Source organism: Coptis chinensis, chromosome 6 (assembly GCF_015680905.1).
Source record: "Coptis chinensis isolate HL-2020 chromosome 6, ASM1568090v1, whole genome shotgun sequence".
Classification (NCBI taxonomy): Eukaryota; Viridiplantae; Streptophyta; class Magnoliopsida; order Ranunculales; family Ranunculaceae; genus Coptis; species Coptis chinensis.
The window spans coordinates 82,275,785-82,299,867 of record NC_141461.1 but is presented as its reverse complement, the minus strand read 5'-3'; the positions used below and the strand labels follow the sequence as shown (position 1 = coordinate 82,299,867).

Genomic DNA, 24,083 nt, shown 5'->3' with positions numbered 1-24,083 from the left:
TTTGTCACCTCAATAAGTCTTTATATGGACTCAAGCAGGCTTCTCGACAATGGTTTGCCAAACTATCTATTACTTTTGTGGCTGCCAGCTTCACTCAGTCTAAGTCTGATTATTCTCTGTTCACTAATATTCGTGGTTATAATTCTACATTTGTTCTTGTTTATGTGGACGACATTCTAATCACAGGCAACGATCCATATATCATTCAGAACCTGAAGCAATTTTTAGAAACAATGTCCTATATCAAGGACTTGGGACGTCTTAAATATTTCTTGGGTATTGAGGTGGCTCGATCCAAAAAAGGATTATTTCTTACACAACGCAAATGTCTTTTGGACATTCTGTCTGATTGTGGTACCACTGGTGGTCGTATTTCTGAGTTCCTTATGGAACAAAACATCAACCTCAATACCAATGATGGCGTGTTACTTCAGGATCCTACTATCTATCGTCGCTTGATTGGGCGTCTCTTATATCTCACAGTTACATGACCAGATATCACTTATTCTGTTCATTATCTCAGCCGTTTCATGCAGTCCCCACATACTCCACATCTAGATGTTGCTCATCGTATACTCTGCTATCTTAAAGGTTCGGTCAACAAAGGGATTCTCTTATCAGCTACTAGTTCTTTACACATCTCTGGCTTCTGTGACTCTGATTGGGCTGACTGCCCTATCACTCGTCCTATCTCCTGGAAAACAAAGAAACAGAGCACTGTATCCCGTTCTTCTGCTGAAGCCGAATATCGATCATCCATGGCTACCCTTGTGTGTGAACTTCAATGGTTGAAGTATCTTTTGCATGACTTAGGCATCTATCACCCTTCTCTGATGACCATGTTCTGCGACAATCAGGCCGCCCTCCATATCTCTCAAAATTCAATTTTCCATGAACGAACGAAGCACATCGAATTGGACTGTCATTTCTTATGCGACAAGATACATGCCCAGTTACTATCTCCTAAGTTCGTTCCTTCCTCAGCTCAAATTGCTGACACCTTCACTAAACCTCTCGGCAAGGACACCTTCCTCAGGTTAATTCGCAAGTTAGGCGTTCTTGACATCCACTCTCCAACTTAAAGGGGAGTAATAGAAGTTAGAGCGCGCACACCCTCTATTATAGTACAACTAGAGCACGCTCGCGCCTTCCATTCCAGTAGACAACTTTCATCGCTTGTACAGTTTGTTTCCTATTTGTTTTAGGATCTCTATTAACGTAGATAGCAACAATATGTACGGATTAGGAACTTGTAAACTCTATAAAAAATTGTGTAAACAGTAGAAATCAATCAAGTAAATATTCTCTCAAATCTATCTCTCTAATTAATTTATCGGCACCTACTCACCACGTCCCCCTTTTTGCATTCTTTTTTTTTTTTTTTTTTGAAACATTTATGAGGTTTTGGTGACCCCAACCTCAGTATTGATCAAACTCTTTGGTACAACTTACCTATAGCATCTTCCTCAACTATAACATTAAGCTCATACATAAGAGGAGGAATACTTACAACCGTTACTCCAGGATTTATAGTTCCATCCCAAGTTGTACTAGACTTAGATACCATACTAGTACACTGCATAACAGTGGGGGCGTAAGCAGAGAATTGGAAGAGTGTGGAGAGTGAAGAGGGGAGAGGGAGGGGTGGAGAGGGGAGAGGGAGGGGTGGAGAGGGGAGAGGGAGACAGAGAGAAGAGACAGACAAAAATACAACCAAATGACATTTTGGCCCCCCAGAACGTTTGCTCCTCTCACTTGAATGTACACGCGATTCAAAATCACCTCAACAAACAAAAGATTAAAGGGTAGGATTCCAATTTCCATCCAAACAATTAATATCTAATCGAGAAATTACAAAATAGCTCTTTTTTTTTTTCGCTAACAACAGATCTTAATATTAGAACATTAACGGTACAGTGCTCCTATCCAGTAGGTATTTTGGCAGTAGACTTATGTCCTGACCATAGAAAACCCAATATGCCAGTTCGTGCGCATCGCCATTATACCGCCTGTTAATCCAACCATATTTACAAAACTTAAGAGGTCTACACAGATCCTCTATTGACAGCTTAAGAGATTTTAATTTCCAGTTGTGAGAGTTATTCTCTAAAGGAGATACTACATTATGAATAGCTAATAGACTATCCCCCTCAAACAAAATGGAGTTCTCTCCGGTGCTGCGAGCTAACTTCGCTGCCACCTCCAAGGCCACCATCTCTGCCTCCTCTGCATCTGCTGCTTTGAACCTTCTTGTAGCTGCTCCTATGAGAGTATCTTCGTTATCCCAAGCTAGAGCTCCAGCTGTCCCATCTCCTGTCCCCCTATCAAAAGCAGCATCACACCTTATTAGTATAGTATCAAGTTCAATTATAGGAAAAGATTCATTATAAGGACAGCTGTTATTCATCCTATTTTGTCTTGTGTGGGAACTATTATTCCCTACTCCCTGTGATTCTCCAAAGGCTTCAAGGCATCTCCACCAGTGAGCTGCTGTTCTTCTGAGCAAGCCTTCTCTACTTGCAGCTAAGCCTTCAAATTTAGCCTTGTTCCTAGCCTCCCATATGCCTTGGAGCATAATGATAGCCAGAATACCTTTTTCAGCAATACCCGGATCGGTTCCCTTAATCCACTGTAGGAAAAGATCAACCCAATCTCTTATAGTGTAATTTCCCATCTCGTCTAGGTTGCCCCCCAAGTTCAAGGTGAACCAGACAGACTTGGACCAATCACACTTGAAGAAAAGATGTAGAGGGTCCTCTAGCTCCATCCAACACAATGGACAGGAGAACTCTCCTTTAATCCCTTTAGCAAGTCTCCCGTTGGGAGGATGCCCTTATACAACTTCCACAAGAAGAGAATAATATTGGCTGAGACCGGAGCTTTCCAAATAGCTTTAACAGTATTTGTATTAAAAGACGATGATTGCCTACCATTCTGTGATAGGCAGACCTAACAGACAGACTACCATTTCTGGTATCCATCCATCGAATCGCATCTTCCCCTGCCACGAGGGGTCTAATCATGACCTGCTTAATAAGGTTCCCAACAGTGGATGGAAATAGGTGATCAATCCTATTTGCATCCCATCCACTACCATCTGTCAACATAAGATCCTTCACCTTGAGATTTTGAAGGTCTTGCCGCAAAGGCATAAGGTCATTAATAAGGATAGGATGTTTGTTAATACTGAGCCAAGGCTGGCTCATAACCAACACATCCTTACCCTTACCAATGCTCCAGATACATCCCTCCAGGACTTTCTTCCCCACTCTGTGAACCCCTTTCCAAAACCAAGAGGCGTCTGGAGGGGGGTTCTGTTTAATATCAAACTAGTTCTTGCCATATATGGCCCTGAAGGTTCTAGCCCATATCGATTTTTTGTCAGTGAGTGATTTCCAAGAAAGCTTAGCTAGCATGACTTGATTAATATCTTTTGCTTTTCTCAAGCTTAAGCCACCACTAGCTTTAGGTTTGCATATGCAATCACACCCAATGGTGTGGATGCTTTTACTATCTTCCTCGTACCATGCCACGTAAGGTCCTCACAGATGTTTGTTTATCTTCTCACAAGTGGAACTTGGGAGAAGATAAGTAGACATAGCAAAGAGGGGGGTGACTTGGACCACAGCCTGTATCAGAGTTGTTCTGCCAGCTAGAGACAAAACTTTAGCCCTCCACCCTTTAATTTTACCGTGAACTTTATCCACCAGATAATCAAAATCCTCGCTCTTTTTCCTAGAAACAATTATAGGAACTCCAGTGTATTTATCCCGATAGTAAAAAAGCCTCATTTTCCAAAACCTTTTTAAAATGTTTTTGTGCTTTTTATGCATATTTTACTACAAAAAATACTAGATTTATCATAATTTATCATCCACCCGGAGATATTGCAAGATTTCATCTAAGATATTTTAAGCTTACCACTCTCCACTAAATCCGTTTTAGTAAACAAAATCAAATCATCTGTATAAAGTAAGTGAGTAATAGCAGGTGCATCCCTTCTAATCTTTATGCCATGAACTTCCTTAGAGTGTTCCGCATATGCTATCATCCTAGATAAGGCCTCGGAAACAAGAATAAACAAATAGGGGGAGAGAGGGTCTCCCTGTCTGAGGCCTCGACTAGGAGTAACAGACTCAAGAGGGGCACCATTAAGCAAAACTTTAAAAGGGACCGTAGATAAACATTCGGAGATAAGCAATCTCCATTTTTTTTTATTAAAACCTAGTTTGTGAAAAATATTATCAATAAAAAACCATTCCACCCTATCATATGCTTTAGACATATCCATCTTCAGAGCCACAAACCCTTTTTTCTTTTTCATCTTTTTCATAGAGTTAAAAATCTCACAAGCCAAACCAATATTATCCCCTATGCTTCTCTCTTTTATAAAAGCCCCTTGAAACGGGGAGACAATCTTATTTATGTGAGCCTTAAGCCTAATAGCAAGAATTTTAGCAATAATCTTATAAAAAAAATTGCATAAAATAATAGGCCTAAACTTAGAAACATGGTCCAGATTAGAAATCTTAGGGATGAGGGTGAGAAAAGTTTCATTTAATCTAGGGTTCATCTTACTGTTTATAAAAAAATCCTTGACACAATCTATAATACTCTTACCTACCACATCCCAACATTGTTGATAAAAGATACCTTGGAACCCATCGGTCCTGGGATTTTTAGGGACCCAAGCTTTTTTAACAAAGATGCCAAATATCATCATCGGAGAAGGACAAGCAAGAAGAATCTGATTCTCCTATCCGTAATACAAGGCTTAAATAAATCAAGAATATGCTCATTATTTCGAGGGTGAACAGAATCAAAAATATTATCAAAATAAGCATTCACCGCTACTCCTACATTATTCCTACCTTCTTGCCATACCCCATTATCATCCTTAATCTTATCAATGTTATTTTTCCTTCTACGATACACCGTAAAAAGATGAAAGAACTTAGTGTTCCTACCATCTTCTTTAATCCAATGTTGACTAGATTTCTGTTTCCAAAAAACCTCTTCTTTCTCATACCAATCAAAGAGCTCCTTTTTTAACATCTTAGCTCTTTCATGATTAACCGGATTAAAAGGCTTTTGGAGCACCCTATCTAGCTCTTTTTGAGTATGCTTGATATTAGAAAAAATGTTCCCGAAAACCTTCTTATTTCAGGTCTTAAGACTTTGGGCGGTCTTATTTAACTTAAGAATCACATTCCAATCAGGCAGATCATGAGTTATAGAGTTCCAAGCTTTATCTATCTCAGGTTTACAAGACGCATCTTTCAACCACATGTTATAGAAACGAAAAGGTCTATCCGCATGTTCCTCAAAAACTTTAAGACTAATTAATAGAGATAAATGATCAGAAGTAGCATTAACCACATGTTTAACTAGCATATTAGGGAATAAATCAATCCAGTCATGTGAAGCCATAGCACGATCAAGTCTTTCTAAAATATTATCTTTTATTTTCCTATTGTTGTTCCAGGTGAATTTGGGTCATTTATAGCTTAAGTCCACTAACCCAAGATCATCAATCACAGAATTAAAATCCATCATGCATTTCGAAAAGGTTGACCGGCCTTCCCCTTATTTTCTCGTCCAACATTCTAATAGTATTAAAGTCTCCAAACACTAACCACCTTGGTATATAGGGGGCACATTCTCTCAGTTCAGTCCAAAAACAATGTCTCATGTTAGCATTAGGTTCACCATAAACAAAAGTAAAGTACCATGGATTTGTACTATGATAATTAATAAGTTTACCTGAGATTTGGTTGGCTGTGGCTCCCAGCACCTTCAGGTTAACTCCAGCCCTCCATAGAATAGTTAGCCCTCCTCGAAGGCCCACAACAGGAACACAAAACATATTAGCATACTTAAGAGCCTTCCCTAACTTACTTATCTTATCCTCCTTTACTTTTGTTTCTGACAAGCATAAGATGTCCGGTTGGTGTTGACGGACTAGATCCTTTATATTATGAACTGCCGTGGAGGAACCCATTCCCCGGCAATTCCAAGCGTGTATCATATCTGTCGAGGCGGCTGTTTGGGGACAGCCACCGCGAACCCTAGAGGAGGACCACACAGACCTCCACTGCTACCAGACCCAGCACTGACACTTGTGCTCTTATAACCACAATACCCACTGTTCGACCCCCTTGGGTCCTTTGAGCTGTTCCCTCTGATTTTTATATTGGACTTGAGTTGTCCACTGCCTTTCCCAGACGAACCTCCCATACCCAGTAACACCGGTTAAGAGATACTATCTTCTGATTCATACCCAGTCCCTACTTGGTTTCCTTGAAACAAATCCATCGGCACATTCCCAACCGACACCTCCTCATGACAGTTAAACATCACAGCTTCTTGGTCAGAGTCCTCATAAGGCTCTTCTTCTTCAGTAAACGCATCTGATGGTATCTCTTCTTCTGGAATATCTCCCCCTGAAACCTCAGACGGGACACTTGAATCCATAGAATGGTTGGAGAAAGATGGTTCTAGGGACTCCATTGAGTCACTTGACACCGAAATTATGGGAGCATCTTCATGGATCGATGAAGTGTCCCAACTTTTTTATGCATATCGATATCGCCTCTTTTTTTTGCTTTCTGAAAAAAAAATCAGCCTTCCTAAAACTCTTGGTGCTTCCATCATTATCCATATCTACTTCTACTGAAAGAGGACTAGCAGCCAACTTCCTCTTAGAACCCACCGTAACTTCTTGCCACTTCCTAAAACCTTTTTTAGCCCCCCTCTTTTTTTTTTTGACCCCGAGAAGCCAGCGTTTTAAACCCCCTCCCACTCGTAGGCTGACCTAAGAAACTGAAACTAGCATGAGCTGTACATGGGGGGAGTAAAAGTGACCCATACCCTTCTGCCACCAAATTCTCAAGAAGAGGAGTAGGAGCTTTGGAACTCGGAGTAACCATCAGCCTAGGATTCTCTTCCATAAAGAACTCTCCTGTTCCCAAAAAAGAATCCACAGGAGCTATAAAGCCTACCTTCTCAGGTTCACTGCCCCAGACCATCGCATCCCCTATCTCTCCAGATACAGCTGTGGACGCTTGGTTCAAGCTGTTGCCTTCTTGACCATGTGTCGCCTCCACAACCAGACCCAAACCCATACAAGTATTGGGTCCCCATACCACCAAGGCTCGATCAAGGGAACCACTATCTAACCCAGGTCCATCAGCAAACCTTTGGTACACTTGGGCTTGAAGATGGGTAACCGTTCTACAGCTCGACCCATTTTGCCATTCCATCTCCATATCCTTTCGGCCCATAGGGATTACCACTTGGACTGGGTTGTCAACTCGGACCTCTCCCTCAGGCCCAAACGAACCAACAACACTCCTACCCCCTCTACTAGTATCCACCAGAGCTAGCTCCGACCCAGAAGGTCTCAAGCCCAAGCATCCACTTATGTCCAACCTACTGCCATCCAGACTATCCACACCCACCTTTCCTGCAGACCCTGACCCCAGCCCATCCAGACTCAACTGTTTTGGCTCAAGAAGGTCCTCAGTCCCCTCTGAACCACATGGACTGCCTTCTGTATCCTTAGACTCATACCTTTTCTTAGGGGGTGTACCAAGGAACCCTCCCCGATTTAACCTTTTTCTCTGAGTATATTTATCCCTAGCCGGAATCTGGTAAAATCTAGGTTTCTGCGGTGTTCCAGAGAAGGAGACCGATGTAGGGTTAGAGTTCACTACTCCATTAAAGAAAATAGTAGCCCTCATCATAAAGGAGAAAATATGTGTTTAACATCTCGAGGGGAACCACCACACCTCAGCATACTAGCTCGATACTTCTCCTTTTGCAGACAGAAGTTCACATCATGACCAATCCTACCACAGAAATAGCAGAAAATATCTAACTTTTCATACTTGAAAGTCACCGGAAAAACTTCCCCTTCTTATGTTCTCAATTATATACCATTACTCAGTCTCTCCTTTATATCCATCTTAATCCTGACTCTTGCCACCGGAACTTTGAATTCAGCCGAGCAAGTCATGTCTGTATACTTGACCTTGCCCAAACTTTGCCCCACCTTTTCTACATTCTCCTCATTCAATCTATCAGCTGGGATCCCATATATTTGCACCCAAAACTTTACAAAATCAAAAGCCAGATTTGCTTCCAGTTCTTCTGCTCTTACCCATTTCCTCAGCACAATAACAAGCCCCTGAACCAACCAAGGTCCATTCTTTCTAACGTGGTTATATTCCCCCAGGTCTTCAAAAATGAACTTGTAGAACCCCCTGGTAAGAAGAACCACTTTTATACCTTTTCTAGTTTGCCAGCAGCGATGTAGCTCTTCAACTATCACTTGGACATCCAGCACTCTTTCTCCAATAAGTTTCCCCACTAAAGAAAGCAAGTGATCTTCCCCTTCCACTGGATTTTTTGCTTAATATTCACTACCCTTTTCTCTTTAGAACAAAAAAGTTATTGCATTTCAGCTTGGAGCTGTTCAATCTTAGACGGTGTAGACAGAGATCTTGGATCAGAAGTTTCACCTCTGACCAGCACACTAATATCTTTATCCATATCTTTCCCCACATCAAACTTACCTTAATTAAAAAAATAAATAAAAGAGAGAGGGGGTTAGATGGATCTAACTGAGGGATGTTTAATTGAAGAGGATGGAAGAACGGATTGACGGAGTTAAAACCCTCCTCCAGACCCTCAGAGCCAACAAAGAGTGAAGGAGAAAAAAACTAAATAAACAAAATTTACTCTGTAACTGAGACCCGATACACTTAAACTTTTAGCTTCTAAAACAAGGGACCAAAGATATTGATCGAGATTCTTAATTGAAATTCAAATGCTTGGGGGGAAGAAGAAAACTGAGCTGTTTTTGGCCGCAGTATAGCCGTTGGCGAAATCTCTACATTACAAAATAGCTCTAGCAGTGCATTTAGTGACAACTAAAAAGTAAAAATGCCCTACACCTGTTGGCAGCCTCACCAAAAACAATCATCTTTGTGATCTAACCAAGTCCTTTGATTTCAGTGCCAAATCAATATACTGATAACTGTATTTTAGATCCACCGTGTCCTTTGGTGCAACAGTCAAACTATACTGAATGTTGACGATGATGCTATGGACACTGAAAACCTCCATCTTGCCCAACACCATAATCAGCCGGCTGATCTTTGAAGCGGTTGCATCCATCGCAAACATGTTGAAAAACAATCGTCCTCAGCTCCACATCAACCATGGAGCATAGAGTAGCCTCCAGATGACCAGATACAAGCCGAAAACATCCAAACACAAGCTGTATTCAGATTTCCACCGACTTGTTATTCATCCTAAAGTACCTGCTTCAAAATATTTTCGAATTTTGATTGGAGATGCAAACTAATGTAAACTACAGAAGCCAAATATGTAATTCCTGAAATTTTAATGGTTATGGCATTCTACACTGCCAAATTCCATCAAAATTGAAATTTGTCTGGTATGATAATGAGCAGCACTTGCGAGAATGGAAAAATAGTCAAACCATGATTGGAAAATTCTCAGCCTGTTTCCCGAAGTGGCCTAGCTAATGCAAACCATGATTCAGGGTTCACTGACATGAACAACTCTACGAGAATAACTTTATCTGGCTGCTGAATCTTGAGGCCTGGTTCTATTAAGCTTGCTTCACAGTATCCCATTAGTATATCTGTAACGCACCAAGTGTATTAAACAGATTATGGGAAGTATCAGAGACTTACCAGGGGTAAGCTTTCGCGCATTGTAAAGCTCTTTTGCTAAGGGATTACTCGCCCAATGATTAACTGCCAAGCTGAAACCCAACTAAACTGCCGTCACTTGACAAAACCACCTAGAGACCGAAGGAAAGTAGTAAGTCGGTAACACAAGAAAAGTTGCAGAAGTATGACTTTGCTCTCCAAACTTCTTCTCCACTAACAACACTACAATTTTACTCATTATTGTTCCCAATGATCTGGATTAACAGTTTCAAATATATCTCTATTCAATTCACTGAAGTTATCTGCTTATAGAAACTGCAATATCTGCTCTTTCCTTCTCCATTTTTTTAGAATTTATTTACAAATGATGAACACAAAAAACTTCGTGTCTCACAAAATTGGGCATAACAAGATGTGCATTTTATTTGAAAGAGAAAATCAAAATACGAAGTGTAAGACATAAACTGCATTTCGCAAGTTCGTACGATGGAGGGCTTCTTTCTTTCCCTTCCTCTATTCTTCTCCTCTCGAGTTGTAAATCCAGTGAGAGCAAGCAAGAGCTCCACCGGTCACCAGTTATTAAGTACAGGATTACTTTCTAACATTTTGATGAACTTAAAAGAAATTTTGAAATTCAAGAAACAAATCTCCATGTTTGCAAATGCTGGTTGAAGAGGTATTAAATCCTTCATAATGTCCTAACATTGCCAAATCCCAAATTAAAGTAGTGAACATCCAGGAGAAGCCTATCGTTCGTTTAAAGTTTAAACAATTCAGCTGTGAATTTGTGGTCTGGGTCTACGAAAACCGGGTTTGTGAGAGGATCGGTTCATGTAAAGTTGTCTACCCATGCAAATGAAAATTATGAAATGTAATTTAATGGATTATCAGTTGAACCAAAATGTAGTTCGTCAAGCAATACTGCAAGAGGATATCTTGGTTATTCTTTTCCCTAGTAACAAATTGAAATTTCACAGATTAGCAATATATGCGCGTGCAGATTAATATGTTAAAGTTATGAATCCTTTCCAGTTTTTCAATAAGATGGAGAGAATAATGGGACCACTGAACATACCTGATAACTGGCAATGTCCTGAGCTGATGTCTCCATGTCAGTACTTATCTGATCTGAAGATGGCGCTACAGTATTAGACTTTTCCACTCGATCTGGTGAATCTCCAGTGTAGATAGTATCAGTATCTGATCCAGTGCTGGAAACCTCTTCATGTAAATTCACATTATGCAACTTCCTCAAATAATTTGGGAGTTCCCCGTCCAGGCACCAAGAGCTCTTTCCGTCTCTATATCCCCAGGCCAAGCAACTGCATCCTTGATCTTTTTTACTATTGCGATGCACAGGCTTTCCAACTTTTTGTCAAATTTTTTTTCCATTAGGCTTTCCAACTTTTTATCAGAAAGTAGTTGCAACTATCAAAACAGGAAAAAGATTCCCCAACTCTAAACAAAAAACAGCAGCAAGGATACTCTTACACTTTGGGCCATCCGACTCAAAACCAACTGACAAGCAATGAATCGATAGGCACAGGAACTTATATATTGTTATGCAAGGCTTTCACTCTCCCATGTGGGACTATATTAAACATCTCAACACACCCCTCATGTGTGGCATTACTTGAGCCTAACATGTGGACAACATATGCTTGGGTGACGTGGACGAGCATTTTGGGACAAGCACAGTAGCCTGCTCTGATAACATCTTTAACTTTTTGGCATCCAACACAAAACCAATTGGCTATGAGTGGAGACGCCTAGTAACTCATATACAGTTATGCAAGGTTTTCACTGTCCCAGGTGGGACTATATTAAACAACACAGATACCAATACAGTCAGTTTACTATTGTTTCCTAGTAGCATAAACCAATACAGACAAAGTATTGGCACATTAAAAATATAAAACAGGTGGACAGAAATAATAATAGAATTATGTAAACCTGATTAAATTCTTTTTCTTAGAACAGAGAAGGTTTCTATTATGTACCTCAGATTCTTCCAACTTTTGATGCTGGTACCATTCAGTTTTAGATGATTGTTCGGTAAACAATTCCGACCGAGATCTTCTGGCCTCATAAAGACGAGAACGGTAAAGCTGAGCTAGAATACTTATGGAAACCACAAAAAGACCACCAACAAGCGTGAGAACTAGCTTTTTCCACAACGAAGTGCTCCTCTGCAAAAAGCCAACCAATTATAAGGTCAGAACACCTCAACGGGCAGATAGTCATTTCGATCAGAGGTTTGGTAGCTCACTGGGCTTTGATTTGGGAGGAGTGGAGGGATACTCTTTTTGGGCATTTTTATGTTCCTTTCTTTTCTTATATGAATTGGACATCATGCTTTCTAATGGTCAAATGAATTTAAGTAACACATCATTAAGCCCACCAGGGTTGGGGTAAACACTGCTGAGTCTCAAATATAAATAAGCGGTCTGAACTTGCTTGGGCTTGCAAGTAAAACCATTTGGTTCCTCCCAATTACAAATAAATGAAATAATCAATAACTCAAACCGAACTCAAATGTAGAGCATTTCCCATTGAGATAGGAACTCAAAAGTTCTGACTTCCCATCTTCATCTCCATTTCTTTCGTCCGATACAAGGCAAAAATTCTCACCAACTGAACCTTTAAGGTCTCTACTGCCTATAATTTATCCGTAAAAGTTATACTTCATTCCCAATAAAAGTGTTACAATCCAGATGGCTAGCACTTAGCAAGGAACTAAGAATAGCAAACTACAATACCACATGATTCCCAAATACAAAAAAACTACAAAACTAGTGTATCCCAATTACAAATAAAATCAAGAAATCTCAACCCCCTAAACATGGCAATATTCCTCAATTAATCGTACTTAATGTCCACCCAAATCTTGTGCATTTCCCTTCCCTTGTTCTCTAACACTCTCCGATTGCGTTCCAACCATATCCCCCACACTACTGCCTTAGGAAAATATTCCGCTAGACACTTGGGCACTTGGCTCTTGGAGAAAGAGCCATCATGAAGATGGCACCACCAGGAGTCTCTCTAATCTCACCCTGACACCTCTAAGGTTAATTAAAAGATGAGAAGCAAGTACACCTCCTAAAGTTGCTTAGCCATCAGACAAAGAACTAATAATTGGTTCACATCGTCTTCCACCACCTTACAAAGTGAGCATACCTAATATCCTACAAGGTGCAAAGTGGGATCATCCCCTACCTATTCAAATTGTCCCGCTCACCCTAGCAAGGTAACTAGTTAAGTCCGGACAAACAACCAATGGAAGTAGGTGGAATCATCACAGTTGCCAAGAAAGATATAGTAATAAAGATGAGTAGAAGTACCTTATTCTTTGACAATTTTGAGATATCTGCAACAACCCCGCAGGAAAGCTGCTTATTTGGTAAAGTGTACAAGTCTTCATAATACATATCTAGTGTCAGCCAATTCGACCTGCAAAACTATTGACTTTTGAGTCATTTGGCATAAATGCTTTCTTAATACACACATATGTGTTATTCTATGTGCGTGTATTATATCTTTATGTTTTCAAAGAACAAAAAATTGATGCACAATGTCCACTTGTCCTCACAATAGCCTGAATATACAGAAACTGCAGAAAAATACACTTAGCAAACTAAGGTCTCAGTGACAACATAATAAATCACATTATTTCTAAATGTAAGACTTTCAGTTTCCAGACAACTAGAAGTAAAAAGACACCAACAATAATGCTCACACGCTTTTAATAGTAGAAACACCACAGCTTGAACTTAAGCAAAACAACAATAAACAAGAAATATCCCTCCAACGTTTCCATAATCTTTTTGGAATACTAAAATGCCTTGTAAAGTTGTACTACCCAAACACAGTGCTTAAATAAGAAACGCAGACCTAACCAGCAGCTGAAATTTCAAGCCAATTTACATGGATGCATTTAATCTCATTACGAGAAGCCCAAGTTTTCAACTAAACATTATGCTAAGTAAGTCCAGCTTCAAAGACTAGGATTTGGTTATCACTTCTGTCTAGAACTTTACCCTATTTTAACATGAAGATGATAAAACCCACCCACCTGAGTATGTCTTCTCTACATCATCAAAAAGCCATTTATATGCATTCAGGCATCATCGAGTGTGTATGTTTGTGTGTGTGTGTGTGTAACAACGGCCAATCATCAATGCATTAGTTATAATCAATGTTGCATAAAGAAAAGTTAGGAACTTGAGTTCCCAAATACCAAGCATAGACAAAGCACAAATTAAGAGGCACGCATACTTATTTTGACATGTAACATTGTAAAGCATATGCATATTATGCACTTAAAATATGCATATTGTGCAGTTAAATAATACCGGGTTCTTTCTATATACACAATATCATAGGTCGAAATTCCCCAATTGATACTAGGGAAACAAGAGTGGGAAAACAAGGAAAGAATCAAATACCATTTGGGAGTGGGTCAAAAGGACTTCCCACCTATTCTCTGCAGCGTTCTTCCACCCTTCAAACTTCACATTCTTCAGTTCATTCACATCGACTTGAAGCCTGTAAGCAGGTAAATATTCAGTAGCCCAAGTAATGAACTCTGGACCACCAATTCTTCCCAGCTTGGAGTATGTTAATGGCATCCACCGCCTATTCTTCCTTTTAATTTTTGTTGGTGTAGAAAATTCTTTTATCTCGAAATTTTGAGAAAACATCTTGGCACTTTTGACTAATTTGTCTTCAGACATTTTATGTATGATAACTGAGAAGTCCTTCAATGCAATCCTTCTAGGCTTCTGAAACCAATCTAGAAAACTATTTGAAGCTGTACCAATGGTCCCTTCTCCAAAATCCATTTCAGTGCTTTCAAGGGCATACATGCAAACAGCTTCTGCAAGGACAGACAGAACTCGTTCATCCGATGAGCTTATGGTGAAAATTGCCGGAACCTGCAAATGCATAAGCCAGTGATGAAATTACACTAAGACCTGAGTCTTAATATGAAAAAGAAGAAAAATACTGACAGCCATGTAACCTCTCTTGGATTTTCAAGATCCTCCATATTTCTCTCAGCTCCAGCGCTGAGTAGTTTCAGCTCAAAACTCCAAATACGCTGCAAGACTACTTATCTGAATGTCATCGCAAGTTTATTTTTAGATGTCGTGCTGGACAGCATATCTTTAGGGAGAGTACTTCTCAGCTTCCTGGCCTTCTCTTTGACTTCTCTTGTATGGAGAAACTGTTATGAAACCCACAAAACATTTGCAATCAGCTTATTATTGGAAATCTGAACATGTTCAAGCTTATAAACTAACATTTCTTTAAATTTTCACACAAAAAGCAGTAAATATTCGAATTTAAATCAAAGAGCATTAAAAAAGCATGAAATTTTAACACACACCAATCTAGCAGAAACAGTAGTCCGCTCATCCGCCGACCCGGGAAACACAGTTTCGACAACCATAGTTTCCATATCAGCTTTAATATGTTCATCATCAGCAGCAGCAGTTAATGCTTGTTCAAAAGAAACATCTCCAACTAAACTCAGCCTACACAAATCACTCTCATGAGTTCTCACAGATGGTAGACTAGTGGTTTTCCACTTTTCCCATTGTTTTGAGTTATGGAAAGGAGTTGTTGCTCAGAAGAATATGAGAAGGTGAGAAAGTTTTTTGTTGGGGTTTTGAGGAATAGTGTGGAGGGTTTAGGGAGAGAGAAGGAGTGGAGAAATGGTTTTGAGAGGGAGTATGAAAGAGACATTGAAAGAGGTTTTGAACGCGGGGTTTTAAAGTATCGAATGAAACGGAATTTTTTTTTTTTGTTAAAAAATAAAATAAAATAAAAATAAAATAAATAAATAGTAGGAGAATGAATTTCGTTCATTTCAGTTTTCAAGTGTTACAAAAAATTTATGTACCGGGGCGTGAGCGGAGAATCGGAAGGGGCGTGGAGAGTGGAGAGGGAGTCCGTATGAGAATGGGCATTAGTAGGAGGTTTATCTACAGATAAAAATTAATTACAAACCTTCAGACAATAGGAGATACTTATTAGTAGCTTTAAAACTAGGGGCAGACCCACTAATGCTCAATCCTCATTCCTCAAGCCTCTAAAACAACAAAGGGAGGGTACAAAATTTAAATTTGTAAGGTACTAAGGATATATTCAACAGAATTGTCACAGCTTCTCCTGTGCTAAATTTTTGTCTGGAGAAGACTTCTGGTAAGTTTTTTTCAGTACACTTGGTTTAAGGAATGTTTCAATGCCTCCAGGCAAGAACATTTTCGCCTTGGTCGCCCTCTGAAATCGTCCCTTAATATTCCAAAGAATCATGGTGGGATAAAGACTGCTCACAACAGGAGCAGAGGCAAAACTGGAGAAATAAAGGAAAAGAAGGAATGCTACAAGAAAGTGGAGGGAGGGTGTGTGCGATATTTCATGTTGGTTCTTTTCCTGAGTAGGGAGAGTAGAAAGAAAATTAATAGCAAAAAGCTGGAGTACGTGTGCAAAAGCCGTTAATAAGTACAACTATCAAAATTGTAACCACTGAACGATCACTATGAGAAGTGAGTTCCTCGGGATTCATATGATATTCATCTGTTTACTTGATGAAGTTGAAATTAGTACATCTGTTGTTCTTGGAATCCTTTCTTCAATCTAAGGAACCTATGCTACAGAATTACAGTATCGAATTACTGAATGATTCAATCGAACATGAGGTTAATCCAAGAAACCCTCCCAAGCATTTCCACGAGGGGCAGTCACAAAAACCAGGGAAAAAGAACAAGTTCCAATCAGGCTGGCATGATACAATTCACTGTTCTACAGGAGCATTAGAGGATTCAAGCTATATCTTACTTCACCTTCTTCACGGAATCTGTTGTTCTGAACTTAGCATCATCCTTTATGAAACTCCACCAGAGGTATGTGATGGGGATGGTGGTGGCATGCCATAAAGCATGAGCATCGACATATCCTTTATATGGAGGAAAATCATAGATCTCCAGGAGCATTGCTAGGCTGGTGGCTAGAACAACTGCCCACAACTTCCACTTTGAAGGATGACGAGTGACACCTGCCCAGACTACCCAGAGCAGAAGCTGAGCAATGCCCATGGCCACACAGACTATCATGTTCAACCCTGCTCACGTTTCAAAATCAATGGCCCTTAGATATAAGCATAAAACAACCTTGGATAAGAATCTATTTAAACAGGATAGGATTGTGAGAAATGAAGGTTTACCATAATCAAGTTTGAAAAGGTTGAGATATAAGATATGTGTAGTCACAAAAGCGATCAGTGGAGCAGCGACCATAACTCTGGCCGCCTCGTCCCTCACGTTAAAGGTTCGTAATATGGCAAGAATGAGGGAGTATCCCAGCAATGCCACAGCTGATGAATAGTCTAACTTCTCGGTTAAATCCACATCTCTGAAAAATCATTTCAGGAATTAAAAAGCACCTGGCCAACTAGTCAGTTAAGTTTTATACCATCTGCTGAACTAGTTACTACAGAAGAAAAGTGGTGACTCTTTAGCACTGTCAATCAGCTACGGGATGTCAACTGCCACTTTCCCTTTCTTTATTGCAGTAAAACATGTAACAATTTGTAAAGAAGAATAAAAGAAAGATGATACTTACCGACTGTGGAAAACAGCACTCCACACCCATGAGTTCATCGCTAAGAATCCGTACATAAGCCAAAGGCCAGCATATTCATAGTATGGCTTCCTAGTCTGGGGCCTCAAAGGCAACTTGTGGTACAGGAGAATGAAAAAAGATAGCCAGCCATGAAATTGCATGGCAAGGTTCAAGAGAGAGAATGCAACAGATACAGGTTCCTGAACACAAAATCAAATTTGTTGCTTCTCTTAATTTATGTTCCTCCTACAATTAAACAAAAACTATATCAAGGAACTTAAAGTTTGATGTGGTTAACCTGAATTCCTAAGACACGCTTAAAAGGCCATTTTCCGTGATACTTAACGGGGCCAGTCCCAAGCACCTCCCTTTCGTTCTCTGTTTTAAGCATACAGTGGTACCTGCAGTTGCTCTGGCAATCCCACTGGAGGTACAGTGGTTCCTGCACGTACCAGGGACCATCAACAGCCAGTTTGTCTTTCACACAGCCAGTTTCCTTGCACTGCTCAACGCAAACCCTGAAGACAGAAATGCCCAAACTTCATAAGACAGAAATTCAACAAAAAAGAAAGACGCTCTAATTAGCTTAAAAGTTAAACTAGAATAATTCAGAGGCTGGTTAGCTGAGAACATAACATTGAGGAGTGGATTTATAAATGACATCCAACGTCAATAATGCCTTTGACATTTTGTTCCTTATTATATATTTTTTTCAATATTTGATTTATAGTGTTATAGTTTTGCATACTCCATACCTACCCAAGGTGAACTCTAGTATATCTAAAGTATGAACAATTGTATTTTGTTATAGTCAAAATGCTGCAATGAGAAGTATAGGGTTTGTCAGATGCAGATTGGGTTGGATGGCCCATAGCAATTTGTTATCAATGAATACTTACTGGTAACGCGGATGAGAGTCACCAGCACTAGCCTCAATTAGGACTCCAACGAGACACGAAAGCAGCGCGACGACAAGACGAATTCCCATCAATGACTCTGATTGATTGAAAAACAACAAAACTAGATAAATAAATTACATAATGAAAAAATAAGAAAAAAAAAAAAAAAACGTACCTTTAGTTTGACCAAACACGAAAGCTGTTTTTTAAGCTCGATCAATGGGTGTTGTTCTTCTTCTTCTGCAAAGACAGTGTCTGAAATGTTCGAAATGAAAATGTAAATAATAAATAATAATATAATGTTAATAACAGGAACATACTTGCTTGCCCAAAAGCCAAACCTGATTAGTTATGCCATTTATTTTTAGAACGTCATTAAATTGATAAACATCTGTCATAGGGTTATTGATAAATTAAATAGCGTGCTTAATAATTTGATGAAAATATTACTGCTACAGAATTTAGAATTTTTCATATGCGAGGGGGTGTTTGTTTTTCATTAATTACTACTTATTTTTGGCTGTAAGTGGTGTACCATTTTTTTTTTTTAGGCCTTTGTTTTTCAGCTATCTTTGTATATATATATTATAGCTCTACCCTATTCTGTCCACTTGGGTCATGGCTAATTAAGAAAAAGTAGGAGATAAAATAAAAAACAAATATTTATCTTTATCGTTATATATATATTATAGTTATACCTTTATAGAGATTCCAATTTTTTTTAAACTCTATTACTAAATATAAAAAAGTATGATATAAATAAGGAAACAATCCCATCAATAGTTTCACAAACTCTCTAACTTTTCCTAAACACTATAGCTAATTACGAAAAAACTATCCCATCTAGAATTTCACCGAATCTCCAACTTTTTCTAAATAATATAGCTAATTACGAAGAAAAAAATAGGAGACAAAAAACTAAATTGTTAAAAACAATAACTTCCACCGAAAACGATTTTCCTAAAACCTTTTCAATTTGATGCACCATCCACTGCGTGATTTAGACATTTATTTAGTTAAGAATTTAAAAAATCATAATTACGGCTACAATAATTACGACGTATTTCAATTCCTTAGATCTATATTATATAGTTATACTCTCACCAGTCTATTTTTTAGAACACTCGCAGGGACTCCAGTTTTTTCTAAACTCTATTACTACTTATAAAAAGGTAGAATATAAATAAGAAAACAATCTCATCTAAAGTTTCAGAGAGTCTCTAACTTTTCCTAAATACTATAACTAATTACAGAAAAATAATCTCATATAGAGTTTCACAGAGTCTCCAATTTTTCCTAAACAATATAGCTAATTACGAAAAAAAAATATGAGACAAAAAACTAAATTGCTAAAAATAATAGTTTCCACCAAAAACAATTTTCCTAAAACCCTTTCGATTTGATGCGTCATCCACAATGGGATTTAAACATTTATTCATAGTCAAGGATTCCAAAAATCACTATTCTAACCACAATAATTATGACATATTGCAATTAAATTTCTAAATTTATAAATTTTCAACACTATATATATATATATATATATATAATAACGAGATTCAGTTAAAGTGGACGTTGGGCTTAAATAAATTATATACCAAACCAAAACAAATTACATGTGGAAAATTAAAATACAAAAAATAACACCACAAAATATATAATAGAAAATGAAAAAAAAATAACGGCAAAATAATAATGACAAATATTGTAAAACATATATAATAATGAATGAAACTAACGTCAAAGAACAATTAATGGAGAACCGAAAACTGGATGCAAATGCATCGAACTAACCTCAAATAATATTTAACGGGAAATCGGAAATTGGATGCAAATGCAAGCATTAAACTAATCTTAAAAAGTAATTAATAGAAAATTGGAATATAGATACAATTGCATTAAACTAATCTCAAAGAATAATTAACGGTAAATCAAAATTTGGATGCAAATACATCAAACTAATATCAAAAAATAATTGTTAGGAAATTGGAAACTGGATGCAAATCCATTGAACTAATCCTCAAAGATTAAATTAACGGGAAATCGAAAACTGGATGCAATTGCATTGAACTAACCTCAAAGATAAATTAATTATAAATTGGAAACATGATGCAAATGCTTGTAACTAATCTTAAAGAATAATTAACGGAAAATCGATAACCGGATGCAACTGCACTGAACTAATCTTAAAAAATAAACTGGATGTAAATGTATTGAACTAACCTCAAGAAATAATTAATGGGAAATTGGAAACTGGATGCAAATTCATTGAATTAACCTCAAACAATAATTAACGGAAAATCGAAAACTATATGCAAATGCAACCTTATCAAATAATAAATGAGAAATCGGAAACTATATGCAAATGCATTAAACTAATCTCACAGAATAATTAATGGGAAATCAGAAAATGGATGCAAATGCATTGAGCTGACCTCAAAAAACAATTAACAAGGAATTTGAAATTGGATGCAAATGTATTGAACTAACTGCAAAGAATAATTAACGAGAAATCGAAAACTAGATGCAACCGCATTGAACTAACCTAAAAAAAACAATGGGAATCGAAAATTGGATTCAACTGCATTGAACTAACCTCAAAATATAAATAATGGAAAATCAGAAACTGGATGCAAATGCATTGAATTAACCTCAAAACATAGTTGGATTATATGTTGTGAGAATGTCTCAATAAATATAGTTTTGCATTTAGAATTGTGTTTATCTTATCTCTTTCCGTATGATTGGTAACTCCTTGTTATTCAAGTAGCGTCAATATATATGAACTTCGCCTTATTAGACAATCTCACAAAATTTCAATCAAACTTATATTATTAAACAACAAAATGAAGTTTGAGGGTTTTATCAAATGCGAGTTTTTTTTTTAATGGAGAATGAGGTTTTCAGGTTATAAGAAATTTAGATGAATGATCAATATAATATTAGTATATAATAGTTATGTATATTTGCAAATATTTTTTAGAATAATTAATATAACAATACCCGTTCATAGATAATCTTTGCAGATTCCACATAGTGAGTCATGCATAATTTAAAGAATAATTAACAGAAAATCGGGAACTGGATAATCTTTGATGATCCAACTTAGTAAATCAAATATAATTATTTTTTATGTCATGTTTGCAAGGACACTGCAGATGGATTAGTAGAAGTTGGTATTACACACCATATTGGATAATTAAAAGGAAATCGAAAACTGGATTCAAATACATAACTGAACTCAAAGAGTAATTAATGGGAAATTGAAAACTTTATGCAAATGTAATAAACTAAACTCAAAAAGTAATTAACTAGAAATCGGAAACTGGATGCAATTGCATTAAACTAACGTCATAGAATAACTAACGGAAAATTAGAAATTGGATGCAAATCCTTGAAAAATATTTAATGGGAAATCGTAAACGGTATGCAAATACATCAAACAAACCTCAAATAATAATTAATGGGAAACCAGAAACTGGATGCAAATGCATTGAACTAAACTCAAAAAATAATTAACAGAAAATCAAAAACCGAATGCAACTGCATTGAACTAACCTCATAGAATAATTGGTGGGAAATCAGAAACTGAATGCAAATATGCATTGAAATATCCTCAAAGAATAGTTAATGAGAAATCAGAAACCGGATGTAATTGCATCGAACTAACCTCAAAGCATAAATAATAAATTGGATGCAAATGCATTGAACTAACCTCAAGAAATAATTAACGGGAAATCGGAAACTGGATGTAAATTCATTGAAATAAGCTCAAACAATAATTAGTTGGGAATCAGAAACTAGATGCAAATGCAATCTTATCAAATAATAAATGAGAAATCGGAAAATGGATGCAAATGCATTAAACTAATCTCACAGAATAATTAACCAGAAATCAAAAACTGGATGCAAATGCATTGAGCTGACCTTAAAGAACAATTAACATGAAATTGAAAAATGGATGCAAATGTATTGAAATAACTGCAAGTAATAATTAACGAGAAATCGAAAACTGGATGCAACTGCATTGAACTAACCTAAATAATGGGAATCGAAAATGGGATGCAATTGCATTTAACTAACCTCAAAATATAAATAACGGAAAATCAGAAACTGGATGCAGATGTATTGAACTAATCTCAAAGAGTAATTAACGGGAAATTGAAACCTGGATACAAATGCATTGAACTAATCTCAAAGACTAATTAACGAAATATCAAAAATTGGATGCAACTGTACTGAATTAACCTTAATGAATAACTAACGGGAAATTATAAAGTGGATGCAATTTCACTGAACTAAATTCAAATAATAATTAATGAGAAATCGGAAACTTGATGGAACTGCATTGAACTAACATCAAAAAATAATTAATGAGAAATTGGAAACTAAATGCAATGTACTACATTGAATTAACCTCAAAGAATAATTAATGGAAAATCAGAAACTTGATGCAAATGCATTGAGCTAATAACCCTAAAACATGTTTGTATTATATGTAGGGAGAATAAATGTCTCGACAAATATAGTTTTGCATTTTAAGAAGTGTTTATCATATATTTTTTATTATAATTAAGAATGTCATGCTATTCAAGTAGCTTCAATATTATCTTCGTCACATTGGGCATTCTCACAAAACTTCAATCAAACTTCTATTATTAAACCTAACAACAAAAAGAAGTCGATGAGTTTTATCAAAGTTTGATACTTCCTTTTTATAGAGAGTGGTGCAAAAAATTTGAATGACTAATTAATATAATTTTCATATCTCATAGCTATGCATAGTTGCTAATATTTTTTACAATAATTTAATATAACGACACCCGTTCGTAGGACGGGGTCGAAAGCTAGTTATTTATAAGTGGTAGACCCTTTATGTCACAGCCCGATTTTCTAAACAATTAAAAAGAATGAATATTTGAAATATAAATATCTCAAACATCACTCGTTTCAATTGTCTAGAAACTCCAGGCTATGACGGGGTGGATACAACACATGTCAAAACCTAAAACCCACATCACAATAGGATCAACTTAACAACAAAAATCTCCAAATTCCTCAACTATCACTTTATTAAAAACTTTCTTCCATCCCAATACAAACATTAACAAACTTTAAGAATAACAATTTCCAACATCGTATTCTCATGTCATATGAAAATGTAACCCACGTTATTACATCCTTCCAATAAGATCGGACCTAATAAAAAAGAATTAACGATTTGCTCGGGCAAGAATCCAAATCACACAGCGCGTGGTTCCATTTGCGCCTTCCACCTATGTTCCTAAGAACACACCCACGTTGCCAAAACAAAGCAAACATGGGTCACAAAATGGAATTTCTTTGGTATGAGTAGACTAACCACATATAAACATTATCATACTTTAATTATCCAAACAATCACTTTATATTTTCCCATAACTTAATCATTCACAGCTTGGAAGATAGGTAGTTCCGTCATTTCAACCGGCATAGCTTCTTCCCAAGCAAGACTTCCATCTTATTAACTCATTCTAATAACTTGTTTTAATAACTAAGTCATTTAATTAAAACTTACCGATATCCACTGCTGTATAAGGGTAGAACCGGCGTCCCCAAGACAAAGGTTATTAAGTCCTACCCTTCTGCAAAAGAAAGTTAGAACTTCTAACATTTGTTGATATCCTATAGGTATTCAGAAGTAAACCCAAACACACTCGCACAATCAACTTAATTTCTCTTATTAATTAATCAATTACTTTTCTTATACACATATTTCACAACCTATGTACCTTAGGTCATTCCCGCCACATTCAAGGAATACCCAACCCTACATTCCCGTACACTCAAGGAATACAACTAACCTGCAAGGCGAATA

The 24,083-nt window shown here is 37.3% G+C and overlaps 1 protein-coding gene and 1 pseudogene across 4 annotated transcripts; both read right to left on the bottom strand.

Annotated features, from left to right (window-relative positions):
* Nucleotides 1–8,812: 8,812 nt before the first annotated feature.
* On the bottom strand, nt 8,813–16,272 carry LOC147494826 (uncharacterized; annotated as a pseudogene). The gene is made up of 9 exons (XR_015199535.1): nt 16,188–16,272; nt 15,091–15,329; nt 14,725–14,928; nt 14,150–14,638; nt 13,046–13,162; nt 11,705–11,893; nt 10,780–11,072; nt 9,726–9,835; nt 8,813–9,326 (listed from the first exon to the last, which is right to left on the bottom strand). The product of XR_015199535.1 is annotated as an uncharacterized LOC147494826 (transcript).
* LOC147494825 (uncharacterized) lies at nt 16,151–18,808 on the bottom strand. Of its 3 annotated transcripts, none has more exons than XM_086569314.1 (7): nt 18,547–18,808; nt 18,402–18,466; nt 18,227–18,323; nt 17,626–17,845; nt 17,328–17,527; nt 16,930–17,117; nt 16,151–16,827 (listed from the first exon to the last, which is right to left on the bottom strand). In XM_086569314.1, exons 3-7 carry the CDS (start codon nt 18,313–18,315, stop codon nt 16,541–16,543), a joined length of 984 nt encoding a protein of 327 aa, XP_086425440.1. In that variant the 5' UTR covers nt 18,316–18,323; nt 18,402–18,466; nt 18,547–18,808; the 3' UTR covers nt 16,151–16,540. The 3 variants fall into 3 exon arrangements, with proteins under 3 accessions (XP_086425440.1, XP_086425438.1, XP_086425439.1); XM_086569312.1 differs by having other exon boundaries at nt 18,402–18,481; nt 18,568–18,776; XM_086569313.1 differs by having other exon boundaries at nt 18,402–18,481; nt 18,547–18,769.
* Nucleotides 18,809–24,083: the final 5,275 nt, after the last annotated feature.